Source organism: Syngnathus acus, chromosome 6, assembly GCF_901709675.1.
Source record: "Syngnathus acus chromosome 6, fSynAcu1.2, whole genome shotgun sequence".
Lineage (NCBI taxonomy): Eukaryota > Metazoa > Chordata > Actinopteri > Syngnathiformes > Syngnathidae > Syngnathus > Syngnathus acus.
Window position 1 is genome coordinate 874277 of NC_051092.1, and position 26313 is coordinate 900589.

General features: G+C 45.0%; 2 protein-coding genes across 4 annotated transcripts; both read right to left on the bottom strand.

Annotated features, from left to right (window-relative positions):
• Positions 1 to 15522: 15522 nt before the first annotated feature.
• morf4l1 (mortality factor 4 like 1) lies at positions 15523 to 19170 on the bottom strand. 2 transcript variants are annotated; one of them, XM_037255148.1, is made up of 12 exons: positions 19040 to 19170; positions 18521 to 18567; positions 18379 to 18446; positions 18224 to 18310; positions 17765 to 17842; positions 17650 to 17675; positions 17259 to 17350; positions 17064 to 17165; positions 16778 to 16866; positions 16512 to 16684; positions 15934 to 16018; positions 15523 to 15860 (listed from the first exon to the last, which is right to left on the bottom strand). In XM_037255148.1, the coding sequence occupies exons 1-12, from the start codon at positions 19077 to 19079 to the stop codon at positions 15776 to 15778; spliced, it is 972 nt and encodes a 323-aa protein (XP_037111043.1). In that variant the 5' UTR covers positions 19080 to 19170; the 3' UTR covers positions 15523 to 15775. The 2 variants fall into 2 exon arrangements, with proteins under 2 accessions (XP_037111043.1, XP_037111044.1); XM_037255149.1 differs by lacking the exons at positions 15523 to 15860; positions 15934 to 16018 and adding an exon at positions 16112 to 16422 and having other exon boundaries at positions 16467 to 16684.
• Positions 19171 to 19613: 443 nt separating this feature from the next.
• On the bottom strand, positions 19614 to 25742 carry pias1b (protein inhibitor of activated STAT, 1b). 2 transcript variants are annotated; one of them, XM_037254914.1, is made up of 14 exons: positions 25636 to 25742; positions 24120 to 24540; positions 23957 to 24041; positions 23821 to 23868; positions 23595 to 23685; positions 23363 to 23497; positions 23171 to 23276; positions 22628 to 22701; positions 22388 to 22548; positions 22077 to 22210; positions 21818 to 21995; positions 21604 to 21743; positions 21475 to 21512; positions 19614 to 21413 (listed from the first exon to the last, which is right to left on the bottom strand). In XM_037254914.1, the coding sequence occupies exons 1-14, from the start codon at positions 25678 to 25680 to the stop codon at positions 21093 to 21095; spliced, it is 1977 nt and encodes a 658-aa protein (XP_037110809.1). In that variant the 5' UTR covers positions 25681 to 25742; the 3' UTR covers positions 19614 to 21092. The 2 variants fall into 2 exon arrangements, with proteins under 2 accessions (XP_037110809.1, XP_037110810.1); XM_037254915.1 differs by lacking the exon at positions 25636 to 25742 and adding an exon at positions 25542 to 25626.
• Between the last annotated feature and the right edge of the window lie 571 nt (positions 25743 to 26313).

Sequence of the window (26313 nt, forward strand, 5' to 3'; positions counted from 1 at the left end):
CCATCCGCCTGTAATCACAAAAACAGTTTGGGCTGGAGAAAAACCCTCGTGTTCAAGTGCTCAGCTGGGAAGACAAGATTTCTTTTCTTTGCACAGCGCTGGAAGCCATGTCAGCGATCTTTACAGCGGGCCTCCGAGTGAAGAGCTCGCCGATAGCGACACATGGTCGCACTTGGACCCCCACCTTGGCCTCTTATGACCCTGCGGAAACACTTAGCACCTCCCGGTCGTTGAGCGCAGGCTGCGGACTAGCTCGAAAGATTTCGGAGAGAATCGCAAAAGGCTTCGGGAAAACCCCACACAGTGGCTACAGATGCTATTTCACTCCCAATTCTTTCATGCAACTGTTTTCTGAATACCAAGTCGATTTTTCTTTTATTATTGTAATACCTCAACATGTCACAAGATGGCATTCACGAGTAGAAAAGTAGAAATCGGTGTCAAGGAAGTCTCGTTACGACGATACAACTCCACTGAGAGACGAATATATATACACATGTATGAATGTTCAGGGGTTGCGTTTAGCCTGGGTGGTTAGCATCTTTGGTTCATGTGTATGTTTGCGTGGCTACTACAAAGTTCAAACAGTTCGTTATGGCTAGTGATTCATTTTTAACGAGGTTGCAAGATAAGCTTGAAATGATATGGCAGTGTTTTTGAATCATAATATGCGATATAGTTTGGGTTCATTTATTTACAAACAAATGAAAATACCACTCACCGTTACGCTGAAGGTGGTTTTTGTAATGAGTGAGGAGCCTTGTGCGTTTTTTTCCTTCTCAAGGAGTTGACCGCTTTCATCTTGTGTTTCACACTCCATGGCAAAGTGGGCTGGAAGACAAGACAGTATAGTCGGCTTACCAAAACTGAAGCATTTCTCTCTTTTGTTGTTTCTGTCTTATTATTATTTATAATAACAATAAAAATAATAATAAAATGTATTATTATTATTTATTAAAGCTAGACTTGTGGCCTCATTTTTGGTCAAATATTTCCGTCCACACATTTGTATGTCAACTAATATTACTACAACTCATATCAAGGCGCATAAGCACAAGGGAACAGAGTTGGTATTCACGGGGTTGCTCAAGCGTAGCAGCGTCGAAGCAGATGTGTGCAAGTCTTCAATCAAACGGCGCACCATGACGTCCACCACCTGCATATGCCCCCACCCGAGTTGCCATGGTGATGGAGAAGGGCGTAAGCAGCAGCAGACATGACATTTATACGCAATGTCCAAGATTCATTTGAACCACAAGTGGTTGGGGAATTCCACAAAAAGACCACACATTCGTGTTACCTTCCACCATGAAGAAAAAAAAAAGTCAAATTTAATATTTTTGGCATCACCAAAAAACCTTTCTGCATTTAAGTTTGACTGAATGTAACTTTTTTGGTACTCTGAATTTATTAGATTTTTATTTGTACCTATAAAATGTAAGCATTTGGCTTCACTATTTGGTCAACTGTTGGGGAAAATTGAGGAATTATTAAACACTCTTTAGATGGCTAAGGTAAAAAAAGAAATCTTAGTGAATGTTCTGAACTCCTGGTTTTAGAGCCATTTTTTTTCTTGAGCTGATGCTTCTTCTTCACTAGCGCCTCTTCTGGCTGAACCAAAAGGGCAAAACAAAGAAGAATCTAAAATGGTGAAAGTTCTACTTTGTTCTTTCACGGAACAGTCACTTGCCAGCATTTCTTTTGACGCTAATGACTTTACTATAACCTTTAAACCGCATTGCATAATTTCAGCATTATTTCAATATCAATAGATGAGTCGAGCCAGGCAATTATCGTTTATCGTACGCTGCGCTGTCAGCTGAAAGAAGAATAAAGGTTTCCCCAACAAAGAGGTGGAGACCAAAAAAAAAGGTGCTAAAGATGCTATCTAAAGACATTCATGCAGAGATGAATTATTCAATAATGACTACAAGATGTGTCATCACCCCAAAAAAAAAAGCTCTGCTAGCATCTGCACTGTAAGGGGAGGGCCCGGCCCGGCCCGGTGTGCCTCTGAAGATAAACAAGACAAATTGGCGGATCATCTGTTCAATTAGGACAGTGGAGGGAGCAGGTGTGCCTGCGAGGGAGGCCGTTGTTGGGCAGCCAAAACAGAGGCATGATGGGAAATACCTTGTTTGTGTGACAGTCATTCACAGCCAGGCACCAGAAGGACACCCCGGGATAAAAAAAAAAAAAAAAAGAAGAAATAAAAAAAGACAGGATATTCCCCTTGGTACTCATTAAAATTCAACTGCAGACGCCTCCCGGCCCCAAACGCACCTCTCTCTCCCAACTGCTTTGGTAGTGGACCTAGCAGGATCATCTCTTATTAATCCGTAAAACATAGCGCACTAGCCATTGGATGGAGGGGAGCAGTGGAGCAGCAAAACACGAGACGTGCAAAAGAAAATCTCACATTTGGCTGAGCGACAGAGCGGCCAGGTGGGGAGGGAGGGCTGAGGAGAAGGACTGTGGGAGACATGCTATTGGCTAGCGCCAGCAAAGAAACAGCTTTTGAAATATTCATCTGTGTGCTTGTGGCCGTGGGCTGGTGCGCATAACAGAAGGAAGGAAAAAAAAAAAAAAGCAAGGGAACCTTTGAAGCGCCGGAACATTCCCCGCATCCGAGAAGCGGGCGGCCATGTTGATGGAGAACAATGGGGGGGGGCTTGCACTTCCCTCACATCAGAGAGCCCACGTCTCAATTGGAGCTCGTATTGGTGCAGAACGTATTTAAGCGCTCTGACGCAAATGAGACGAGTGTGCTACTGTGGCCTAATCCCTGGTGCCTTGTAAAGACGGAGATAGAAACACTTACGGCATGCAGTGTAAACTATCGTTAAGTCTTAATGCAGGCAAAGGCTACTTTCAAGGTTTGGAGGAAGTGAAGTGAACTGATGTGACGAGAGAATATGGCTCTCATGGGACAGTTTGGTTTGGAAGGAAAAACCCTGACCTACCTTTAGATGTTTCGTGGACAGAGACCAGACCTGGGTGAGGAAAAGAAGTCCATTAGCTGTTGTGTGCTAGCGGCTAGCGAGCCACTAGCATAATCAAGTGACATTTTTCTTAGCAAATAAACTAGCAAACGACAAGGCTATTAGAGTTAATGAAAGCGAACGACAAAAGTCTTTTTTTGTTAAAGAATTAAAATATAAACTATAGTGTTTTAAAAATGACAATTACCCAAAATGACACTAATTAATGTAGAGAAGAAGGAAGGTCAAATACACAACGTGGCCTAGCTAACTAGCTAATTGTGGTCGAAATATACTTTGTTAGAGGTGTGACAAAAATCATTTCAAGAGCAGGTATAGCAAAGTCATGTTGAAACAATGCTCCTTTAAATCAATAGCAGGAAGAGTCAGGGCAGGTCAATGCTTGTGGACTTAAGTGCAATTTAAGCATCCGTGGCTTGCTGCATGTGTTCAGGAAATGTAAGTACAGTCATATGGGATGTGTCACGTGAAATTCACACGTAAATGCTTTGGGATATGGGCATTAAATCATAATTGGACACTTGGACCTGCAGTGTAAAACCAGCCTTGGGCAAAGGTCCCATCGGACTCCGGTTTTAGCCTTCTATTTTGGCCTGTCTGCGTGACGTTAGCAGCTCGCAGCCCCTTGGCAGTATCACTCATGTTGTGACTTTACACGCACGAGAAGGCCACAAGCACAGCGCCGCCGCCGCCGCATACCACCCAGCATGAGGTCAAAAAAAGGGAAGGCTCATTAAATAGAAATGAAAGCTGGCTGGAGTTGACGAGCTTGATTTGCCCGTCCTCACGTTTCCCCACGGCAAACACATCTGCTATGAAGACAGTACATTAAAACACTTGGAAAAAATCACATTGGGAAAAGTCATCATCATTAAAGTGTATTCAGGCTAAGTATCTTAGATGAATTATGCAGCCCGCATCAAAAGAAGGCAGGAATAACATTGAGAGAGTCTCCTTTTTTTTTAATTCAGCACCCTGCTGGGGAAACTTAAAATTACCCTCAATCTGGCGATCTTCCACTAATAATAATGCTAAACATTTTTTTTCCTCCCTAATTATGCAAAGAACGCTCAATTAGCATAACTCGTCCTCTGTCAGTACAAACAGAAGAACACCCCGAGGGTCCGGGGGTGGTTTCCTCATCACACGCTTTTTTTCTTTTCCTAATTATTTCTTTTTCCTCGTGTGACTCAACGAAGAAGGAAGTGTGTTAATGAAGACGCAGTAGGCGTGGCAGGCGGTCGCAGGTGGGTGGAATGGGCCACAGACTTCTAGAAGCCAGGCCGCATTTGTTATGCTGCCCTCTGTAGGTCTCCCGGTAGAGCTGCAACGACACGCTGCCCCGCACGCAGCCTGCAGCGCGGATTAAAGATGTATGTTCAAGCGAGATCAAATAGAATAGAGAATCGACTTGGATACACAGAGAAAAGCACACACAATATTTTTGAAATCATTCTGTATGCTCGGGGCCTGGCGTCGTGCGAGCAGATAACGTCCATCAAAAGAAAGAAATGCACAGCTCGTGCTTACGATTTGTGCATTTTAAGGACAATGGCCCCCTTAGGGATTGCCGTGAAAGAAGCGGCGAACAAATGATGCCTGTCGAAGGATTCTCTTCATGTAAATGAGTGTATAAGAGGAGTGCGGTCCCTTAAGAGATGTCAAAGTGCTTTTGCAAATGTGGAAAAGTGATGCCTGCCACCCTCACTCGTCATCTAGTTCACAGGAAGGAAATGAGATGACACCAAAAAAAAAAAGGAAAAACTCAAGGAGGAGAGAGTGTATTATATGCGCCACTGGTGATGACAACGTCTGCATGTCCTTCAGGGTTTTATGGTAAACACAATAAACAGACGATCCTCCCGAGAGCCGCCAACGCTCGCTTCTCTCTTCTTCGTCGTCCCACCGGGAAATTACTCATCCAGCACCGCTAGGAATACAGAAGGCGCCTATTTTTGTCCTTCAAGGTACAAGCTAGACTAAGGTACTTCGATGAATAGACTTCGAGGTATCTGGTTGTTTCAACTTTGAACAAGTACAGGTATCGCCCTGAATTTCTCAGGTATAAAGTGGAGTAGAACAAAAGTACAACTCCAATGATTGATTTGTACACAGCGTGGTTCAAAGTGAGCCAACTTCCAGATCATATATGGATGGAAACAAATCAGACACGAATGACCCATCTGTACCATAGAGTGTTTGGGGTCGTGAGTGACTTTGGGCAAGAGGGTGGCTGAGTACACCCCCGATTGGTTACCCGATTATTGGCACGGTGAGGTCCAATCCAAAAGACGCATATGGAACAAGAGATCAATATTAACAACGTTCAATGTTAATATATAACGCTGTCTTGAAACAAACCATTACAACCACCAAGAAGCGTTAGCACACTTGCTACCAAAGCTGATAGCACGGCTAACGCGCATGGTTAACAGCTCGTTTCCACTTTAGCAAAAAGGCAAAGAACAAAAAAGGGGCTTGCATAAATTCCAATTTTTTTTTTTACATTCACTTTCTCAGCGACTAAATATTCTTTATGTTTAAAAATAAAAGAGGGGAGTTTAATAGAAAAAAAGTTATATCCCTAAACCACGTTTGCTAACATGATTTCATACCATCCGAGTCTGATCGTAGCCCGCGCATAGTACAAACATCCGACACTTTGACGTTATGAATGTCACGTTTTTCATTTGACTAGATATAGCCTAGAGGGGTATTTTCAAATCAAAATATTGACATTAATTATATCAATCAGTTGGCCTACTGTTTATGATATAACTATTCCGTATCAGACTCCGGCGCCTTCCAGCTGTCATAAAGCCAGTGAAGACGGGCTGAACACACCCAAAATGCTGGCGCTGCTTTTTAGAGGGTGTCAAGTGTCGCCACAACACGCCAAAAGGCGAGCAGCATTTGACACACTCCGGCGGGATTACGGCTCCGCTCAAGTCTCCATGTTCCTTTTGCAACTCACGCACACAAACACACAGGCTGTGTACAGCGCAGGGGTGAAAGGTCACAAGATGGTGTCCGATTTGCTCACACCGCCTCGGGGCACTTAGTGCATGTGTGTGTGTGTGTGTGTGGGAGGGCTGATTTCACGAACGCCTTCATCATTTAAACGGCGGCGCTGTCGCTGAAGCGGAGCATGAATAATTCAGCGCGGGCGCTTCTTCTTCAAACAGACAAATACAAGCGGATTACACTTCCAGCGAGCACCCGGTAAACACCACAATCAAAACAACGGAATTAATTAGGTAATTAGGCAGACAAAATAAAAGTGAAATAATGATAAACTCTTGGAAGAGCACAGCTGTGACACTGTTACAGCATGCAGATTGAAGCGTTGAGAATATATTAGCAGGTCACGGCCTTGTTCTTTGTTTGACTATGATGAGAGGCGACATTGTCGTCAACACGCCACGCGGCTGCGGAGGAATTTCAAAGGGTATTTGCAAGATAAATCTACATGAAGCCAATCAATCACCACGGATGAATATTCAAGCCGGCAGAAAACAAAGCATGTGCGGCGGCGGCGGCGGCGGCGGCGGCGGGCGCATGGCTCAAATGGCAGCGTGAACACGACTCCTGTTCTTATCCTTTCTTGGATTTGACTGCTGACAGTATCATAATCTATCGTGGCGCCAATGTTTGCATATACTGCGTTTTGGGCTTTTTTTTTTTGACACGGTTAAGTATGGGGGGGAAAAAAAACAGATGGAAGCTTGCATAATTGAAGAATGAGCAATCCAGCTCAAGGATTTGTAGTTCATTTGCAGTCTAGAGTTAAGAAGGCATTTATCTCCTTCTCATTCCAGCTGGAGTATTGCGCCGCCCGCCGCTCCGTAGCCGATTAAAAGCGTAAGCAAAGAGAATCCGTCTCGTCTGGGAGAAATGCGGCCGTGACGAGAGAGTGACAAAAGGCGTGTGAGGCTACGGAGAATTTGCTTTGCCTGTTGATGTGGAAAGGTCAGGGCTAAAGCTTCTGCTAGCGCCAATTAACATCTCGCAATCAGTCCCAGCGCAGCGACTACAGCAAATGGTTGCGGCCCCGGGCTTAGGTGAACACCAGCTCCCCGTTTCAAGCGATATTCAAATCTCATTTCCAATTTGCGGCACTCGAACGGCAGTTGAGAAGCAGATGAGGAGGCGGCGGCATAATGGCAGCTTTTATTGAAAGCCACAAATTCTCGGAAAGAGGAGAAATTCATGAATGCCGAAGAAGATCCATTTAATAAGTCCTACGGTTCGACACGAATGCAAACGTTCCGAGGATGCCGAGAAAAGAAAAGAAAAAAATTGCAGAAGCACAAGACTTCTTTTCAAGCGCTCGAGAAGCTCTTTTGCCTACCGGAACAAATGAGCTCTCCAAAATCTGATTTTCATCAGGAGCCAGAGCGGGCCCACCGTGTGCCTGGTGCACTTTAGCACAGCCTCATCTCGCACCAAAAACAAGCTTTGATGCGCGCTAAAGCAGTAAGGGGCCAGAAAAATGAGGATCCCCGGCCGGCCTTTGAGAGTGCTCACATTTATAGGGCAGCAGCCTCATCTCAACTGCTGGGACTAACTACGTCTGTTGGCCATCAGCGCAGAAGAAAGCTCGGCAGACGGCATTAAAGGCTTGACAAAACAGGCTGCAATACAGCGAGCCAGCCAGCGGCGCTATCAAAGGACCGCAGGGACGCCCCCGCCCCGCTCCGCTCCGCTCGCTCCCCGTGTTAGCGCAACGCAAAACATATCACTAATAAATGAACAGAAGATACAAAGAGAAAGGAAAATGTGGGACAAAAAGAGTGAGGCGTTTGGTGGCAAAGTCAAATGGAATAGCCAATGAGGAGGAGCCGCCGCCGCCGCCTTGCTAGCTCTTTCTTCTCCAACACATCCCCCGTCCGCGGCGGCACTCATTTACTGATCTCATTAATATCCCAACTGCGAGGAGGAGAGAGACAGCGGCGGCCGCTCCTCCACCCGCCATCCTCGCTGGGCCTCCTCCTCCGCCTCTCTGTAGAGCAGTAATTGGGCTCAGCTCATTGTTATTCAAAACCCTGTAGAACCAATTAGCTGCGGCCCTCCTGACCCCGGCTTGCTATGTAATGGCGCAAGCTAAAGACTCTAAGTGAGGGAGCCAAGAGCAAAGGTTTTAAATTCCTTTAGTTCCTGATTAATAATCCTGTCAGGGCGATCAGAGACATTAAAGGCAGACTCTGCTTCGGCTCCCGCTTTTATGGCTTCCCTCTCATTTCGAGGCTGTCCATTAAAGCTTAATGATGCCGGGAGTCGCTCTCTCTCGCTCTCTCGCTCTCTCGCTCTCTCTCCACTGTCTTGTCAGATGAATGTACAGTTAACAGGATAATGAGGACTCTCGATCCTCTGGCAATCTGGGACGAGGCGGCCGCGTGACCTTTTTGGGAAGCGAGCACATTGGACGAGATGTCCGGCCGCCCGGCGGTGGGGAGATGAAAGAGACGGGCGGATAAGACCGGAGGCGGCCATGGACGAGAGGGATACAGATAAGGCCTCATGCAACATGGATGAGGAGGCAGAAGCTAAAGAGGTGGATGACGTTGAGGAGGAAAAAAATGTGTCCTCCAAAAATCATGACTAGATCACTACAGGGCAGTTGGCTACTGGTTAGCGAGTCTGTCTCGCAGTTCTCAGGTTTGGCATTCTCGTCAATCCTGTGTGGATTTACTCCAGCGACTCTGGCTTCTTGTCACATTCACGTTGATTTGAAGAATTGCCTATTTGATCTTTTCTTACACCTAGCCAAGCAGTATTAGCATGATTAGCATGCAAGAAGTCTGAGGTGAAATATTGCAACTGTTGCTTAAAACCAATGAAACAACAAACGAATGATAATATTTCAGAAAGGTCTAAAATATCCATTCACTTTGTTCAAATGTTGTTCACCCACCACTAAAATAAGCAGGCTAACTATTCCTTCGTTTGCGGTAGCCGCACTATGCTAGGCTATTAGCCGTGTTTTGTGCTCAGAATGTCTTATTACAGTCTTCTCCCATAGCCTGCGGGTTTAGCGAGCAAATGACAGTATTTGATCCAGTCGACGGCTTTAAAGATCCCTTTCCGTATCAGCGGGAGCGAGGACACGGCCCCGTCTTGCCCGTGAGTCACCTCCGGTGGCAATTGGCCTGCAGGGCAGCACGCTCGCCCGCCCGCCCGCTCACACCTGTTTGGCTCAAGCCGCTGCTGTTTGCATTCCGCGCACCCAACTGCTTATTTGGTTGACTTCTCCGGGCTTGGCCGAGAGTCGTGGGAGGATTCGCAGGCGATGTTGTAAACACGGGCTGCTTGGAGGCCTCTGCTACGCAAGCATGGCCGGCCGGCCTCCTTCCCTTCCCCGCCCGCTGCTATAATTCCTTTTACAACAAACGCCATAAAGCGCACCGGTGCCCAAATATTTACAGTTGCCGGAGTTTCCTTCCTTTGAGGGTTGTTTTCTGTTCGAGTAGCGACAGCCGTCTGGAGCGACTCCACATTTCTTATCTGGGAGTTGAAGGGGTCCAGTGCTCTGGACAGGGAGGAGGCCCTGATGAGTGCTTATCCCTTTTTTACATCTCCTGGCTAGCGTCCTCTGTTAGCCGACTCAATTGAGCGGGCAAACAAACAAACAAAGCGCCGCATGACCTCTGTTGATCGGACAGACAAATAAACGTCTGCGTGTCAATACTACCGACTACTCAGGTCAATGGAAGACAAATATACAGAGCACCAAAAGGGACAAGACTCGGAGGTCATTATCACGGTGGGATGAAGGGGAAAAACACATTGGGCACATTTGGCTTTCTGTGTACGAAAATTGCATTTCAGATAGAAAGTAGACATTGCTTATTTCCATCATAAACAGTCATCTGTCCAAAAGGAGGACAACATTTTCTCTGGCGCCATTATTTGGTCGTAATTTAAAACCACCTCCGCAACAACATGGCCAAAATAAAATGAGCCACTGATGCCTTTGAGCATGTGCCATTCATTTGCAGTTTAGCCTGCAGGGCTGAACATGACGAGAATCTCAAACACACCAAATTTGTCTCCCTCACTATTTCTTTTTTGAATTGTTGGGAGAGGGGTCAGTAAAGTCGTAAAGTTGGCACCACCGTGTAGGCTTTGCTGAAATAAGTCACCCGTCACTATGGTGACCGAAACTGTGCTTGGCATTTACAGGAAACAGAACCACTCCCCCAAACCAGAATGGAGCAAATGAATATGAAGTTTACAATAATTTGTGTCCACAAAAAAAAGCATTTTAAAACATGACAACACCCCCTACAGGCTCGGCATACACATTGCAGTGAATTTCACAATTTGCTGCCGATTCTACGTGAAACGATGTCAACCCGATGGTAAGAAAATTTGGTGAGCAATTGGTGAATTTTGTTTCCTTGTAACAGATTGCTCCTTGAATTAATTGTCTTTAAAACAGCAGCAGAGCGCCTGATGAATACTCAAGCAGCCGCCCCCACCTTCCTTCCTTCCTTCCTTCCTTCCTTCCACACCCCCTGCTGTGATTAGACACATTGACCCTCTTTTAATATGTGAAATTCCCATTTTCTCTGATTCGTGAGTAAGAGCCCTCAGGGAGAGCGTGGCAAGTGGCAGCCTGCCAAAAAAGGACCTTCCTTGTAGCAAAGCTCCATAAGTCTTGGTTGCACACCGTTAAGTCACCACTTGTCTCACGCTAACTTTATTATTGTTATTGGCAGCTCACAAGGACGAGAGCGGCTTACACAATTGCAGCTTGTCTGGGCTTCGAATGCCTATTTTCAACATGAGCAGATGAGAAATGTCCGAAATGACAATAAATGTGCACCCAAAAAGATAACGTTGGATTACATTTGACATAATTGTCACTTAGTTATTCACGGGAGAGATATGGCCCCGCCCCTTGTCGTTCTAGTTTCCCTCATGAGTTCAAATGCTGTCTATGAAGGGAAACGCAGCGCTGTAACGTGCCAATTCAAAAACGATGCGATCTTGAAGGGACGAGCTCGAACCAGATCTTTGACTCTCCGTATAGAAATCCTCCACACATATCAGCACATCCTCCGAATAAGAGTCCATCATCAATGTGATATTCGACGCAAATACGTTGAGAGTATTCTTTTCGACGGTGGCGAGCAGACGGCCGGCCGAGCACACAAGGCCCAGTGTTGGATCGCGGCCACGTGATGACAGACCCGGCAAGAATGTTGCCTTGACTGCCAAATGTAATAGAGCACCACGGTTCTCTTATTAAGGGGTGAAATAATTTCCAGCAAAGTGGTTGGCGGCGCTGACAGCTCAGACGAATGCTGTCTGAACACGAGCCAGCATAACAACTGCTCCTGCCTGCATGCATGGTGAAGGCTGAGGGAGGCCTGCCAGCTTGGCATTCATGCATATTTGCCTCTATGAACATCTGCCAGCGCAAATAATTGATGCTGTTCTCTCCGCTAAGGGCCACTAGATCCCCTCTGATAAGTTTTGGACAACTTCTACACGCGCAGTAAGCCTCGGTCCGCTCTGATCGTGACCGCGGGCCCAAAGGAGGAGGAGGAGGAAAGAAAAAAAAAGTCAACTGCTTCCTGTCTCTGCTGGGCCTCCGGGTTGAGCGTGTTGTCAAGGCCGTGTTTCCATAACATAACATCCTGCTCAGCCGCGGGTCGTGATGGCGCGTTGCCGTGGGTGGGATCCGCACGGCAACCCTCGGCAGCGCACGCCGGTGAATATCCGACAAGCGCCCTTGGAGGAGGATCAAAACATTTGAGCGCGCTGATGCTACAGTGATTCCAACAGCGCCGTTGTTGTGTTCCAACACAACGCTATCAGGTGATTAAACATCCGACGGGAGTCTCAAAGGGCGCAGATGGAAAATTAATCATTAATTGCCATTTCTGTTTCATCTAGAACGGCCCACAAATGAGGGAGAATTGAATTCGCTCACCACAGCCAATCAACATGCAAGATAAAAAAAATAGATATACAGATTGGGACATGGCTTCTAATCAATTAATTAGTCAATCGAGGTTGAACTAGCTCCCATTAGTCATATTACCAAGACATTGCGAAGCATTGTGTGCTTTAATTGGGGTACCCGCATCACAATTTTTGATTGATGATTGACAGCACGGCGGTTTTGTGCTTAGCACATTTGCATCAGTTATGAGATTTGCTTCCACATTCAAAAAGAAAAGCTAGCAACATGGAAGACTCGAAATTGTCCTCGAAGATATACATTCGATCTAATTATATCTTTACGCACCTATTTGAGTCAATTTGCAGAAGGCCACTTTGGAAGGTCCATGACAACATCTTGGGTAAAAAAAAACACCAAACTTGGGATGAACAGAGAATATGAACCAGTCACAAATGTTCCTCTGATCCATGGGAAATAACCCAAGCACTATATATTTTTTTCCATTTCCACTTCCTGAAGGGTAATAGTGAGCTGTCCCAATCCGCCAGTACCAATACTGTGACTTGCCTCATAAATGATCATAAAATCCAGAGCGCTCTGCTCAAGAGACATAGCAGCCTCCATTACATAAGTCTGCATTTGAAAAACAACACATTTAATGTTAGTACACACCTGAGGAGTGATTATAGTGTGTGAAAAGCCTTGAAGGGAAAGTAAAACATCAAATGAACACACACGCAGCCATCAAAATGTGGAAACCCCCATACACACATCAGGCCGGACAAACTTTTAGACGTGTGTGTGTGTGTCAGTGGCGGCAAATAGCTGTCAAGAAGTTCTCCTCATTAGCCCGCCGCCGTTGTGCAGACTGGCAGGAGGTCAGCCCGCAGCCGATGGCCGGCCAGCCGCCCCCAGAGGCGGGCGGGCGGGCGGGCTGCTGTCAACAAGCCAGCGGACTAGTTACAACACCGAGGGCAGCGCCGTGGCTCAGCAAGGTCGCGCTGAATCACTCAAGCCTGAGCTGACCCAGAGCGCAGCTGGAGAACGTGTCACAACTCAGAGTTCCTAATGACCTCATCAGCCACCAATCTATTGTACACCGAGCTGGCGGTCAGGCGTTACTGTTTTCTTTTCTTTTTTTTTGAATGGGCCTTCTAGGTTGGAATCCACAGTGAATCAGAGAAGCACAGTTTCTGCTCTATGAGAAACAAACGCTTCACAGTAGGAGAGTTGTGATCTAATGATATAACTATTATTGGGCGGCGGTAAAGTATGCTTCAAATACATTATATATTGACCCTTAGAATGCAAGTACTATAAAAAAAAAAAACATTTTACACGTCAAAGTGATCCTATGAAAAGGGAAATGGCCATTCCAAACCTTGTTTCAACGCAATGAATGGGGTTAAACCAGGTAACCCAATCAACTACCAACTAGCTTCACAGCCTATATTGCAGTCAAGTCTGCCCTCTGCAGGTCATATGGGGAAGTACACCACATTTCATTCGGCAACCAGATGCATGTTACGTGCAAATATGTCCAGCTCATAAAGTCAAATAAGGGACAGAAAAAATATGAATCCAAACAAAACCAAGATAAATCATTTCATCTGCCCCTATCTTTAGGTGAACTATAATCTGTTCAACTCCCCAGAAAAACAAACTGGATTTTTACCTCACTCACACTCATTATGTATAATTGATAGTCTTCAATGAACCTCCCAGGGCCAGTTTGGGAATGTGGGAGGAAGCCGGCCGGAGAACTGAGAGAAAAACAACTACAAGGAGCTCCATACAGGAAGGCCTGAGCCAAGATGACATCTCTATGACAATGTCCATTCAAAAGTTAGTGTAGTAGCAGCAGCAGCAGCAAGACTTCAAAATGTCTTGATCCATTCACAAAACAAACGTTCATATTTCATTCTCGCATGCGAGACACAAGCAACAGACACGGACGGGATCATTAAACACGTGATGTCAAAGCTAATTGAGAAAAGGCTTGAACGCATTGGGAAGCCTTTAATGAATTAACCTCCCACCGAGCACCGCTTGCTTGCTTGCCTGCTTGCTTGCATTGGAAGCAGATGGATCAAACAGCCCGCCCTTTATTTGGACTGCTCTGCTCTGTTCTGTTATTGGAAGGACTTTGAGCGAGAAGTGCCAACGCTGGCCGCCGTTCAGCAAAACAAATAGACACAGATGTAGTTTTCCATTTTACAGGCTGTTTATGTTGTGCAAATTCCTTTCCCCAGAAGAGCGGGATATATTCTTTCATGTTTTAGTGGCTTGCTCGCACTGACCGCAGCGTTCTTTTTTTTTTTTTTTTGTGGCGAGTGTACTTTTCCAATAGTTAATGACACGCAGACACACAAAGCTCTGGCAGCTAGCTGTGCGCCGACCGCTAAGACTTGCTGCCCAATATCTAATTAGTCCACCGCTAACCCCCAGTCTGGGGAAACATTCAGTACCACATTAAACCATGGCGGTTTTTTACCTCAAAAAGAGTCCAACGCAGATGGACTTGCTCTTGAGGAATCATATGAAGCACAAATCAGTCAGTTCAAGTGACAACATTGTGGGCTTGCGGTTGGCGCACTTGATTTCATGCTGCTTGGAGGGAAGGAGGCCGACGATTGGCTGACACTTTTACGTGTTGTCAAGACTATTTGGTGGTTTGTGTGTGTGTGTGCATGCATGCGGATCGCCACTCAAACTTGATGGCAGCATGTAGACAACAGCGCAGTTCATTAGCGAAAGCGCTTTGGGAAGTTCTGACCTCTAGCGGCAGCTTCGCAACATAACATCAACAATACAAATGAGCTAAGGACGGATTTGACATCTGTCTGAAAAGTGTTTCAAAGCTAAAGCCTAAAAAAAAAAAAACCTAAAGAGTCAATTACTTATCTGGGAGGTCACAAAGGAATCCACGGCAATGTCTAAAGACCCTGCTGATAATTGTAAAAATACAAATGATTTGAAATGTAAAAAGGACCACTGTCTCGTGCAAGGCGGTCTTCATCTGGCAAACAGAAACTGGCGTGGGTTACTACATGTGGCTTTAGTTAAGACCAAAGGTGGTGATTGGGGGGGCAGTATTAAATAACCCCCTCCTCAGTGCTTTGGCCCTTTTTGCCATAACAATGTCAACCATCTAGCACAAATCAGTCCAAAAACAAACATTGGGCATCGTTACAGCAGTTGAAGGGAGAGCCGGTGGTTGGCAAGCATTCCCGTCCGCGCCTGATATTTCTATCTGCAGCGTCACATGCTTCTCATCACATCTGCCGGCAGCAACGACGTACTGTGCGTGACACGCTCAGTGCGAATCACCACTGATTATCACATTGCGGCTATTTTTAAAAGTTCCCGTTAGACAAATCCTCAATTGATTGCCAGATCAGAGACGTCCGTGCAGTTAAACAGTTGGCAGGCCAAAACAAACAAAAGTACTTTAAATGCGATTTGCACTCCACTGACATTTTGCTTGTTTGGACAACTTCTGAATGACTGTATACCAAAGTCTGAAATATATCCCAGTTGATCTCCGTTTCATTCATGCCTTACAGCCAACAAGTATCAAAGTCTGTGGCAAAAAGCAAAGAGCCATGAAGAAATGAAGTACTTTTATTAGAAAATGATGACTGTACGTGAACAAAAATAAAGAACTAAAAGGTGAAATGTTGAAGTTCCTTGTCCAAAACCGGGTCATGGAAACTAAAGTGTGGTATTCCAAAAACATACCAATACAGAAGGAGAGCGTACTTAGCAGCTTTCCAAATGAAAGTAACTTGACAAGTTGGTCCGAGACTTCCTTGATGGGCGCATCCTCATCGGTGATCCGCGCTCTTACTCCCAAAGCTCAAACGGCCTTTCGGTGGTACTCCGGCGGGGCCACCTCGTAGTCGCTGGCGCTGAAGAGTGTCGCAGAGTTCTTGACGAGGTACCTGTGAAGAAGCGACATGTGACTTTGCTGTACAGGTGAGCAAATGTGATGAATTAAAGTGTGCATTTGCTCACTTGAGGAAATCTTGCAGGTAGGTGAGCAGCAGTGCCAGGCTCTTCTCATCCAGGGGAGTATAAGCCAACATGGCTCCGATTCGCACTTGCAAGACCAAAGGAGGAGCCCCCAAGTTAGTGGCGCATTCCTCGGATAGCAGATTGAAATGCATCAAAATGTGAACGCAACGTTTGTTTGTTGCCTTCTCGAAACGTGCCCATCCATCGTGTAGGACAAAACGCTACAACGGCCTTATTGTTCCAGGAACAGAGTAAAGATGGTCCGAGTTTGGCAGCGTCGACTTTGAAACCTCCTCAACATGACATCACCGTGTTGATGTGAAGCCAGATGGTTGAACGGATTTATAAACCGCAGAAATGGAGAGCAGACATTTTCCAACCTTCTATTGTGCACACTTCTCAACAGACAGGAGCGGCACACAATTGACACTCACTGGGGAGTTTCCCTTTAGGAAGCGAGCTGGTGAAAATCCCACCTCATACTTTTGTAGGGAACTCACTTGCATCTTTTAACCTCAGAGATCATGGTAAATGATAATATCATAGAAAGGTTGGAGCTAATGTGTAAGCTGCTTTACCAAAGAGCCTTAAGAGGTGCGGGGCGCCGTAGATCTGCGACATGGACGTATCTGGGTGGTTGGCCAAGATGTCTGCGTACTGTGGCCTCTCAAATTTGTAGAGCAGCTGCGTGCCCAGCATGACGTTGAAATATTCCCGCACGCCGGCGACGACCTCGCTCACCGCAAACTCCCTGGGGCGAGGAACATCAAAGAACCTTTAGACTCCAGACAGTACTTAAAAAAAAAAAAAGTCAACGTCTGGGAAGATTCAAAACAAGTATTACTTGCTGTCCGAGGTTCCTCTCGATTTCTTGTAGTTTGCATAATCTTCAAGCACTGTGTCAACGTTCTTCTTGGCAGGCAGATGGAAGAGCTAAAAAAACAAGAGTGGTCAAACTGCATGGAAAGGCCAGAAGGAGCACCCCCAAAATAATACAGAATGAGGCATCAACGTGTTGTTCCCCAAAAAGAACACCAGGGGTCGCTATTTTTCCATTGCCAACTGTAAATGATTAAGTCAGCTCAGGTGCCTTGAGAGAGTAAAAAGAAAAAAATCAACACACCACTAACCTGCTTTTGCCGTGTAATCAGATCCCAGTCATCTACAAGCCAAGGTTTTAGCTCTTCGGGAATTTTGACTTTAACTTCCACTCTGTTTATAAAGGTCTCCTCCTGGCCAAACAAGATCACGTTACCATGTTACAGCCAACAACACTTTTCCCGGCAATGTGATGAAACGTCAATGTATGAGCGTGGCGAACATACACTTTCAACAGTGGGGTCAACGCGAGCCCTCTTCTTTCGTGGAGGGTGCGTGGGATCACTGACTGAACTCGGACCTTCTCCTGGACCAGGAGCTGGAACAGAAAAAAAGCCACAGTTAAGTCTATCTCCCTAATATTAAATACAATATGGATATGATCGACTCCAATTCTTTTTTGTAAGATGTTCTGTGCATCCCAACAAATTAAAACAGTCTTATGATTCATGTTTCATTTGTGGAATATGAATGAAACGGGCAAAATTCAGCCATTTTTATCCATCTCAGGAGGCGCCCATTTTGCCACTTGCTGTCAACGTCACTTGCTGTGACATCACAGTTGCCAGGTCTCAACCAACTTCAAGAAACAATACAGACTCAAAGACACAAACTCACTTTTTTGTTTGTTCTTCTTGGTTTTCCTGCATACGAACAACAACAACAAGAAATATTAGTGTAAAACTATGATCCAGCAAAAGCAGGAGAGACAAAAAACAAATGTTGCACTCACACGTCGTTTTTTTGTGACGTCGCGGGTATCTTCTTATTCGGTGCAGCACCCCTCATTCTTCCTTCAACATAATGGTCTCTACGATAAGAAGAGATGCAAAGGCTTTTGGACATGGCGGCAAATCAATACCACAGCTATTATAGATGACCGATTTAGGGACTCCTTGATGTGCAGGACTAAATATGTCAATCTTGGTGTAAAATAATTTGTTACAGATTCAAATATGATTTGTTGATTCTAAACACATGTGCAACCAAATTATTTTAATTCCCCTCTCAAGAAGATCTATATATTTTTTTTCACTACAGGTCACATTACGGGTGGAAAAAGATTTGAAATAATTTGTCTTCGTATTATTTTAATCACAAAACATGGCAATTGAACAGAAACATGTTGACATTTTTGTAATCGCTATCTCATTTTTTTTGGACATGTTGAAAAACTGGAGTCTGGACATACTGGTTGGCCTTCTGAAGCTCTTTCTGTTTTTGCAGATTGCTGTCCACATACTTCAGAACTCTACTCTCAGGAACCCATTCGTCCCAACTAGGAAGAAGGAAGAGAACAAATAAGCAAATTGCGCCTTTATACGAAGCAAAATACAAAAGACTCACTTTTTATTCCACCCGCTGTAATGAATGAAGTACTTGATTTGTTTCTCCTTGACGTTTATCTTAACACACTGCAGAGAGAGACATTATTGGCACATATTACGAAAGTGACATTTACAAAAGAAATGGTGCTGTGGAAACTGACCTTAGCTTCGTAGAGCAATGGCCCATGAAAACACAGCACTCTTTCACCTGGAGACAGCACAGCATTCATTCAAATACAGGTCAACAATCTGTGCAAGCAGATGCATTTTTTTTTTTTTTTTTACAAACAAAACATTACATCCCGAGAGAAATAAGATGATGGATGACGTAACGGACAATAACTCGCTCATTTATTCACAGTTGAGCACACGTCAACCAACCTCGACTATTAGGTTTAGCCTAGCTAAGCTAGCAGCTATTTCAGAAAGGTCTGTAGGTCTAAATATTCCAAGGTTTTTTTGAATTGAGTAATGAGCTGGCTAGGACTTCATAGTGGCAGGATTTGCATTTGACAATACAATTAAGATAATATCGGGAATAAAGGCATGCACTGTCTCATGGCAACAACAATGAAAGCTAGCAGCGGTAGACATGTTAGCTAATGTCTGAGCTGCATTGCATTCATTTAGACGTCAATTAGCATCATGCTTCGATCACGACGAAACGAGAGCATGGGTACCTTCTTGAAATTTAGGTTTCGGGTCCTGTTTCGGCGCCATTCACGGATTAAACGATCAAAATAGGGGAAAAATCGCCAGCTCCCATTCCAATCTGAAACGGTGCCGCTCACTTATAGACGTCATCACCAATGTGGTGACGTCACCAAGCGCGACCAAGCATAGCGCGACAATGGTTAGAGAAAAGAACATGATTTATTTCTTTATCATCACGCCAAAATTCCAAAACCAAAAATATAAGTTTATAGGAAGGACTCCATGCATTTGGAATGTATGTATTACTTTTATTTTTCAATCCGCGTTAGCCTTTTGTAGAAATGCAAAACGTGATTTCAGTTCTTGTCATTTGTATTTGGTAAATATAATTATGAACAAAAAAACATTACTTTAGACATTTTGTCGTTAAAAGAAATGAGAAAGAGTATCAATTTACTTATTTGTGGTATGAACGGCACGATGAAGTATTTGGTTATGGTAGGTTTAATGTTTGGGAAATATTATATATTAACTTTATTATATAATAACTAGTCGCAGCTTGAACTCAAACCTCTTTATAATCAACGATTAACCACAGTGACACATTTTTCTGTTTAATTCTTATAAATATCAAACAGCACAGTAGACCTCTTAGCGGTTCAAAATGCTCAAAGCCTCTATTGAGTTATTGACATCATCTGATAGGGAAACGGAAAATGTTACAATGCATGTCAAGCAACAATGTCATTTTTAAATAGCCTTACTTATTTCATTACAAAAGAAATATCACATACAATGACAGCAATGCATAGGCATAAATCAAACAAATGCTGAAAATATATCTGATAATAAATAATAGTAATTGTAAGAATAAGACGAGAAAAAGAAGGCAGTTCACGTTGACTTCAATAGTTGGAGTAAGATGGGTTGTGAGGATGCAGATGTCCCAAATAGTTTGTAAATTGGCCAAAAAAAACAACACACACAAACCCCAAATAACGTATGGCCTCTCAAAGCAGAGGAGCAGCCATTAAACAGGTGAGCTTTTCCCATTTTCAGACACAAACTGCTCTCAAAATGTTTGCTACTAGTCAATGCTTCACTTCTGTGCTGAGTCTGAAAGGAGAAAGCAAGTGCTCCCAAAAATTCTGAAAAGGGGTGCGAGTAAATCGTTTTTCACTTTGCTGACATTGTTCTAATGCGAAATGAACGAAGACCGGTTGCGAGCGAGAGAAAATGTCAATTCTGTTTTCGATCTGATTAGCACGGTGACGCCTACTGGATCAAAGCCATTCATTCATTCATTCATTCACTCACACGCTGAGGAAGAATTTCCCTACAATACTGATTACATATACTTAGCTTCAATTTATGCTGGATAAGAATCTGCTTGATCCGACTCAAAATAGCTAGCAAGCAAGCAAGAGAAGAGGGAAGAGAGAAGGACCTGCTTTGTATTTCTAGTGGCAACAGTTTGAGGCGAGGGGGAATGCTTCAAAAAGAAACAACAGTATACATCCAACATAACTTACATCATAAATAAGTCCTTAAAATAATGTGACCGCAGCATGAATGTCTACAGTGATGGCAAAACTCTCTGTTGTCAACATCTCTTCTTCTTCTTTTTTTGTGCCATTTCGAAAAAAGTGACCCTTTTTCCTTGTTTTGCCGTGACTTGCCTGGCGAACACCCGTGACAATGCCCATTTTGTTTTTGATGCGAAATATCGTGTTCTATAAGGTCTCACCTCATGAGGGTTCTGTGCACATAATATAATAAACTAATGCCATTGACATGGAATATCGAAAACAAAACTGTAAAAAGCAAGTACAAAAGGTACAATATAATAAAAGGACCACATGAAGAGGTGTGAAAAAGTCTTCAGTCTTCACAGAAAATATTGAACTGAAGCCACCCACAGGACAGGACGTGTCCTACGTTTATATACACGATAAGTAAATCGAAAATAGATTTTCCTCTCTGTACATAGTACTGTATTCGTTCAGCTCTCTCCTCCGTATTTACAAAGACCTCCTTGTCTCAGTGTCTCCCTTGTGCGTCAGTTTTGTGAGGAGCTAGCTAGTCCAGAGAGATAACGTCAGATATGGAGCCGTAAATGGCCGCCGCCGCTTCCACCGAGGTCCTCGACAGTCCCGAGATGGTGTGGTTGTCCCTGTCGCGTTCTCGCTCTTTGTCCCGCAGACTGCCGGACGATACCAAACTGCTGGTGCTGCCGCTGTTGCTGCCTCCGTTGGTGGCCGCCAGCGCGCTGCCGCCCGGGGTGCCCGGCGGCTCCCGCAGCATGGGCGACGAGCCGTAGGGCAGGTAGCGGTTGAGGAGCAGGTCCGGGTCCTCCGAAGCTGAGGCGGCCGCCGCCGCCGCCATCACCATGTTGTAATGCTGAAAGAGCAGAGGGGTTAGGTGGGGCGAGTGAGATGAGCTCCACATGCCGCTCATGTACCTGATTGTCGCCTTGGAGGAAGGAGAAGAAATTCAGATCTGAAAATAAAGAAGGAATGCATTAAAGAGCATCAGGCTGGCGGTTGTGTACTTGATAACCCCAAAAATCCAGCAGGGTGCTCGGCCTTACCTGGCAGGTCACTCGCTGAGTGATAGAAGTGGCGGTAGTCCTGAATGAGTGGCGGAGGTGGAGGAATGTAGCTGGTCTCTAATGGGGGCATGCTGGGAGCTCTTGTCACCGGCGACGTCTGGTTGTGAAGGTTCAGCACTCTGCGGGGAACAAACAACCTCGTGTTACATCAATGATGTTTGAGGAATGCTTTTAGTGGGGCTTGTCCACCGACCCTTTTGTCGGAGGTGGAGAGATGGGCGACAGCGACGGACAGGCCCTTTTCGGAGGCGGCTCGTCATCCAGCTCATCTTCCGACGAGCTGTCCAGTGTCAGGTCGATCACGTCGACCTTCTTACTGTTGTCGTTGGCTGGCGCCCGTTTCTGCTCGTGGCTTTCAGTATGAGGCACATCTGCACACACGGCGGAGGAAAGTCATTCCTAACCGGGTTCCTTCGGTTTAGTCAAGCTGGATTCAAGTCGTCCGTACGCACCGTTGTCTACTCCGAAGAAGGAGGCAGACACCTCCTGCACATCTTTTTTTGACCTCATGGGTGCCCAACTTCCATCCTCTTTGAACTGAATCTCGTCACAGTCAGAACAGCTGTTCAGGATTTCCATGAACAACCTGCAAAAACCGCAGCATGGCTAAACAAAAGCCTTTTCATCGTGACACCTGCTCAAACAACCCCCGCCCCTCCAATAAACACTTTTTACTTTCCCTTCGGGGATTTGCTTTTTCTTCTTACACCAAAAAAGCTTTTGCACTCGATAAACAATCAAAGACTGTGAAGAAGGTGCTCACCCATCAATAATGAGATGCTCATATGGTGCTTTCTTATCACACACTGGACACACCCACGTGGGCTTCTTCTCATTCATTTGGATATAAAGCGTAGCATCAAAGCACTGGAGGTGGGAACACGTCAACGCTCGGCACGCGATGGTCAGCCTCATCTTTCCGAGCTGCAAAACAAAGAATACAAAGAAGAAATCAGGATGAGAAGTCTCATGGATCATGTGTATTGTCGGTGGTCAAACGTACGGGGCAGAGAAGAGACACTCGTAGACTGGTGGTGGCAATCTCGCTCTCCGGGTCTGCCGTCAATTTCTCTTTGACTGCAAAGAAAGAAGAAAAGCAGCGGAATGAGCAATGGTATGCTCAACACTTGTCACAAAAGGCGACAGAGATAGAGAGGAAGGAGGCTGCTAAACTGATGCATCAATTCAGAGCATCTGAAGCATCATTAAAAGAAGGTGGTTGCACAAGTGCGCACACCCTCCTATAGGTGTGATGTGGCATCCCAGTTCTAAGAGGGTGCACACACTTACCTTGATTCAGTTGTGGATTTTGACTTTCCCTCTTAAAATGTTTCTTATATTTTGTTAACATGTACAGGTTAAATGTCATATGATTGAAAGCCGGTGCTAAATATCTTTAGAACGGGGGGAAACTGTTACTTTATTTATGTCATAAAATAGTTCATATGCTGTCAAATGTATTTCAGGAATCAATTTAGAAGAACTAGAGATCCAGACTGTCAGAGGTGACTTCATTCCTTTGTTTTTTCCAAGTAAATAAACTTACTCAGAGCTCTGGAGTGGTCGGGGTTTCTGATTCCCCTGGCTCGTAGTCTTTGCAACAACACGGCGGACGACTGCTGCATTACCAAATAAACAGCCATGGAAAAACTCTGACAAGAGATATGAAAAAGGGGTCATGCTGAGGCCACTCCTCCTCAAAACATCGGTTTGACTTAGTCTTTCCGATGATTCTTACCCTCCCAATTTCTGAAGTCCATGAAACTACAATTGTGTTGGGGACCGTAGTGGAGAGCCGCACGAGGGACGTTATGTTTATGGGGCGACTGGGTCTTTTTGGTTCAACTCCGTTCTTGGTGGGCGGAAGATAGCCCTGCAAGCAAGAAAAGCACATCACATTTCTTCTTCTTCATGGTGGCGAACACTTGGGAAAAAACAACACAGCCTGCGGATAGAGAATGTGAACTCACGGGGAGGTTGCAGGGCTTGCCGTTCACCTTCACAGATAGATTTGGAGGGAAATGATCTTCCTGGGGACAACTCGTCTCTGATAGACAAAACCTTGAGGGGAGAAAAAAAAGAAGCTACAGAGCAAGGCTGTTGATTGTGTGAAACATAGTCATCTCATGACTGCATTCAATTCATCTTTCCGTAATTATGTATGAACAAAAAGATACCAAACTGCTGTTTTTTTACCTTAATTGGACTTGAACAGCAAAGTCACATTTGGTCCCCGATATGTCCCTAAAAAAACATCAATGTTAAGAGTTTCCTTGAGTTCCATCCTGACTGCTCACTGACAGAATGAACAAGAGTAAGCTGTGTTGCTTACATGGAGCTGCTGATCTGTTGAACTTGTAGCGGCGTTAAAGCGAAGGCGTAACAAGCTTCCTGGAAGCGCTGACTGTTGTCGGAGGCTGCAGGAAACAACGCAGACTGTAGGTTGAAAGCTACAGATACCTCCGAGCACAAAACACGACAAGTCGTGAACTCACTCAGACTGGTGGGCTTGATGAGCTCGTCCAGCACGTCGTAGAACGGCAATCTCTGCAGTTTGACGTCGGGGTGAACGGGGTGCAGGGCGGAGGGCAGGTGAGGCAGACCCAGCTCGTGCTTGGGCCCGAGCAGCGAAACAGGCAACAGCGGCGAGGGGGAACCGTGGCTGTCGAAGAGGCCCGCGGGAAGACCGGAGGCGGAATGGACGCCGGGCAGCGCCAGGTCCACCGGCGAAACCATTTTGGTTGGGAATCTCCGTCTGTAGAGCTCCTTAATCTTCATCTGCATGGCAGGGCTGCAACCAGCCTTTACTAAGTGCAGAGCTTTGGTCAAAAGTTCGTGTTTGCGCCCGTGCTTATTCCGTCCGGCGAAGCCCAACAATACTTGCAGCTCTGAAACTCGAAGGCTCATTACCATTTGCTGGGAGGAAAAGAAGTCAAGTTAAGGAACCTATTCTGCTACGCTTGCCGGGAAGAACGCACTACAAACAAGAACGCAGGCTATGCTAGGAGTGGGACATTTGTTCAAACAACCTGTCCTTTGACAACTTTACAGTAAACGTCATTGTATACTACAGTTAGCTTCGAAGTCTGCCCAGGTGGCCTTGCCTGCTTATCGCAAGTGCTTAACTTCAAGAAATGTTACGCCACAGATCTGTGTGTACTCATGAGAGCTAACTTATGAACCAAATGTCTTCGGTAAAGTCAAGCCAAAAATGGCGAAGGAATGATTGTTTGGATTTTAACGATCACAAATGATTTCCTATGTTGTCATGTAGTCACAACACCTCTTCTGAAAACAGTGCGTGGAAGCGAGCTGTCAAAATTTCAAATTAGGCAAATGGTGATGCTCAAACACAGGAAGGAATGAGTGTGAAAAAGTAAGACTATGTAGCTGCAAATGAGACGATGTTTATGACACAGCTAGCTATGCTAACTAGCCGACTGCTGGCGGGGAAATGAAAAAATATGAAGCTTTTCAACTTCGTCTTAAATTGAATGGCCACAAATATTTCTGCTGACCAACATCTTTTGGATGGTAACTCTTTCTCGTCACGAATCCTCACAAATTCAAAAAGGAACAACCCGACGAAGTGCAACTGCTTTCCAGGGAATAGACAGAGCCCGTTTCTCTAAGATACAGCGTTCTGGCTGCTTATCATTGGGCAATGTCAATGGGATCTGCCTGTCGTGGGTCTGTTTTCAAGGCGTTGGCATGATTGCAGTCTTGTTTTAATAACCGAGGCGGGATCTGCGTGTAATCTGTACGAGAAGAGCGCAGCACAGCACAGGCTGACTAACGGATCGTCTGCAACAATAACAAAGCTAAGGCTAGCAGGTTAGCCAATCAGCTAACAGTTTGTGTGTTGTCAATCCCGTTTTTGTGGAAGCACAGGGGGTTATAAAAGCGGCGTTGACTACGTGATTGTCGAGAGATTGTGTTTCCGTTCTTTGAAATTCAAACGTGACTATACTAAGCGCCTATTTGTCAACCTAGTGGAGGGGCTCGCTTTACCTTCAGTTCCGTACTCTCCGCCATCTTGTGACATTGTATGCGCATGCGCTATAGCAGTCCTCGGGGGATGTGGTCACTTTTGCATAACAGACGACAGGGGGCGGAGTTGCTCCATTCAAACGAGCTTAGTTACGCTTGAGCTGGAAAAAAAAAGCATACTTCATTGGCATTTTGTAGATTAGGACAATAAACAGCGATTCCGTTATGTTACTAAAACGAAAATCAACTTTATTTGTAGAGCACTTTAAAATGCAACCAGATCAATGTCCATGGTGCAACTTAATTGTTCAGGTTTTTTGTGTGTGTAAAGAATATTTAATAGTGGGTTTATCGATTTACGACTGATAATGAATGAAATAAATCGGAACGCAGTTATATGGGAATCAATTGTAGACTATCGTTTGTATAAAGTTAAAAAGGGGGGAAATTGTAAATTAGTGTGCCATAGTGCCGTATGAGGACGTATTGATACGGAGCTGCGAAAACTAGTTCGAAAATGTCGCATGTCAGGACGTAAAAAAAAAAACATCGACGTCAAAATTACGTCATGGGAGAGAGAGAGAGAGAGAGAGAGAGAGAGAGAGAGAGAGAGAGAGAGAGAGAAAATTGGATTGACTAAATTCTTCAGACATGTTCCATGATGTGTACGTGGAGGACGAGTATTTTAATAATCCACAA

Coding starts and splice junctions, on each gene's coding strand:
- morf4l1 (XM_037255148.1), bottom strand. CDS start 19,079: ATGGCGCCGAAACAGGACCCGAAACCTAAATTTCAAGAAG. Junction 17,676..17,764: donor ACGTCACAAAAAAACGACGT/GTGAGTGCAACA, acceptor GTTCGTATGCAG/GAAAACCAAGAAGAACAAAC. Junction 15,861..15,933: donor TACCTGCAAGATTTCCTCAA/GTGAGCAAATGC, acceptor GCTTCTTCACAG/GTACCTCGTCAAGAACTCTG.
- pias1b (XM_037254914.1), bottom strand. CDS start 25,680: ATGCGCATACAATGTCACAAGATGGCGGAGAGTACGGAACTGAAG. Junction 23,686..23,820: donor GCTGTTCAAGTCCAATTAAG/GTAAAAAAACAG, acceptor TCTCCCCTCAAG/GTTTTGTCTATCAGAGACGA. Junction 22,549..22,627: donor GAGTGTCTCTTCTCTGCCCC/GTACGTTTGACC, acceptor TTTGTTTTGCAG/CTCGGAAAGATGAGGCTGAC.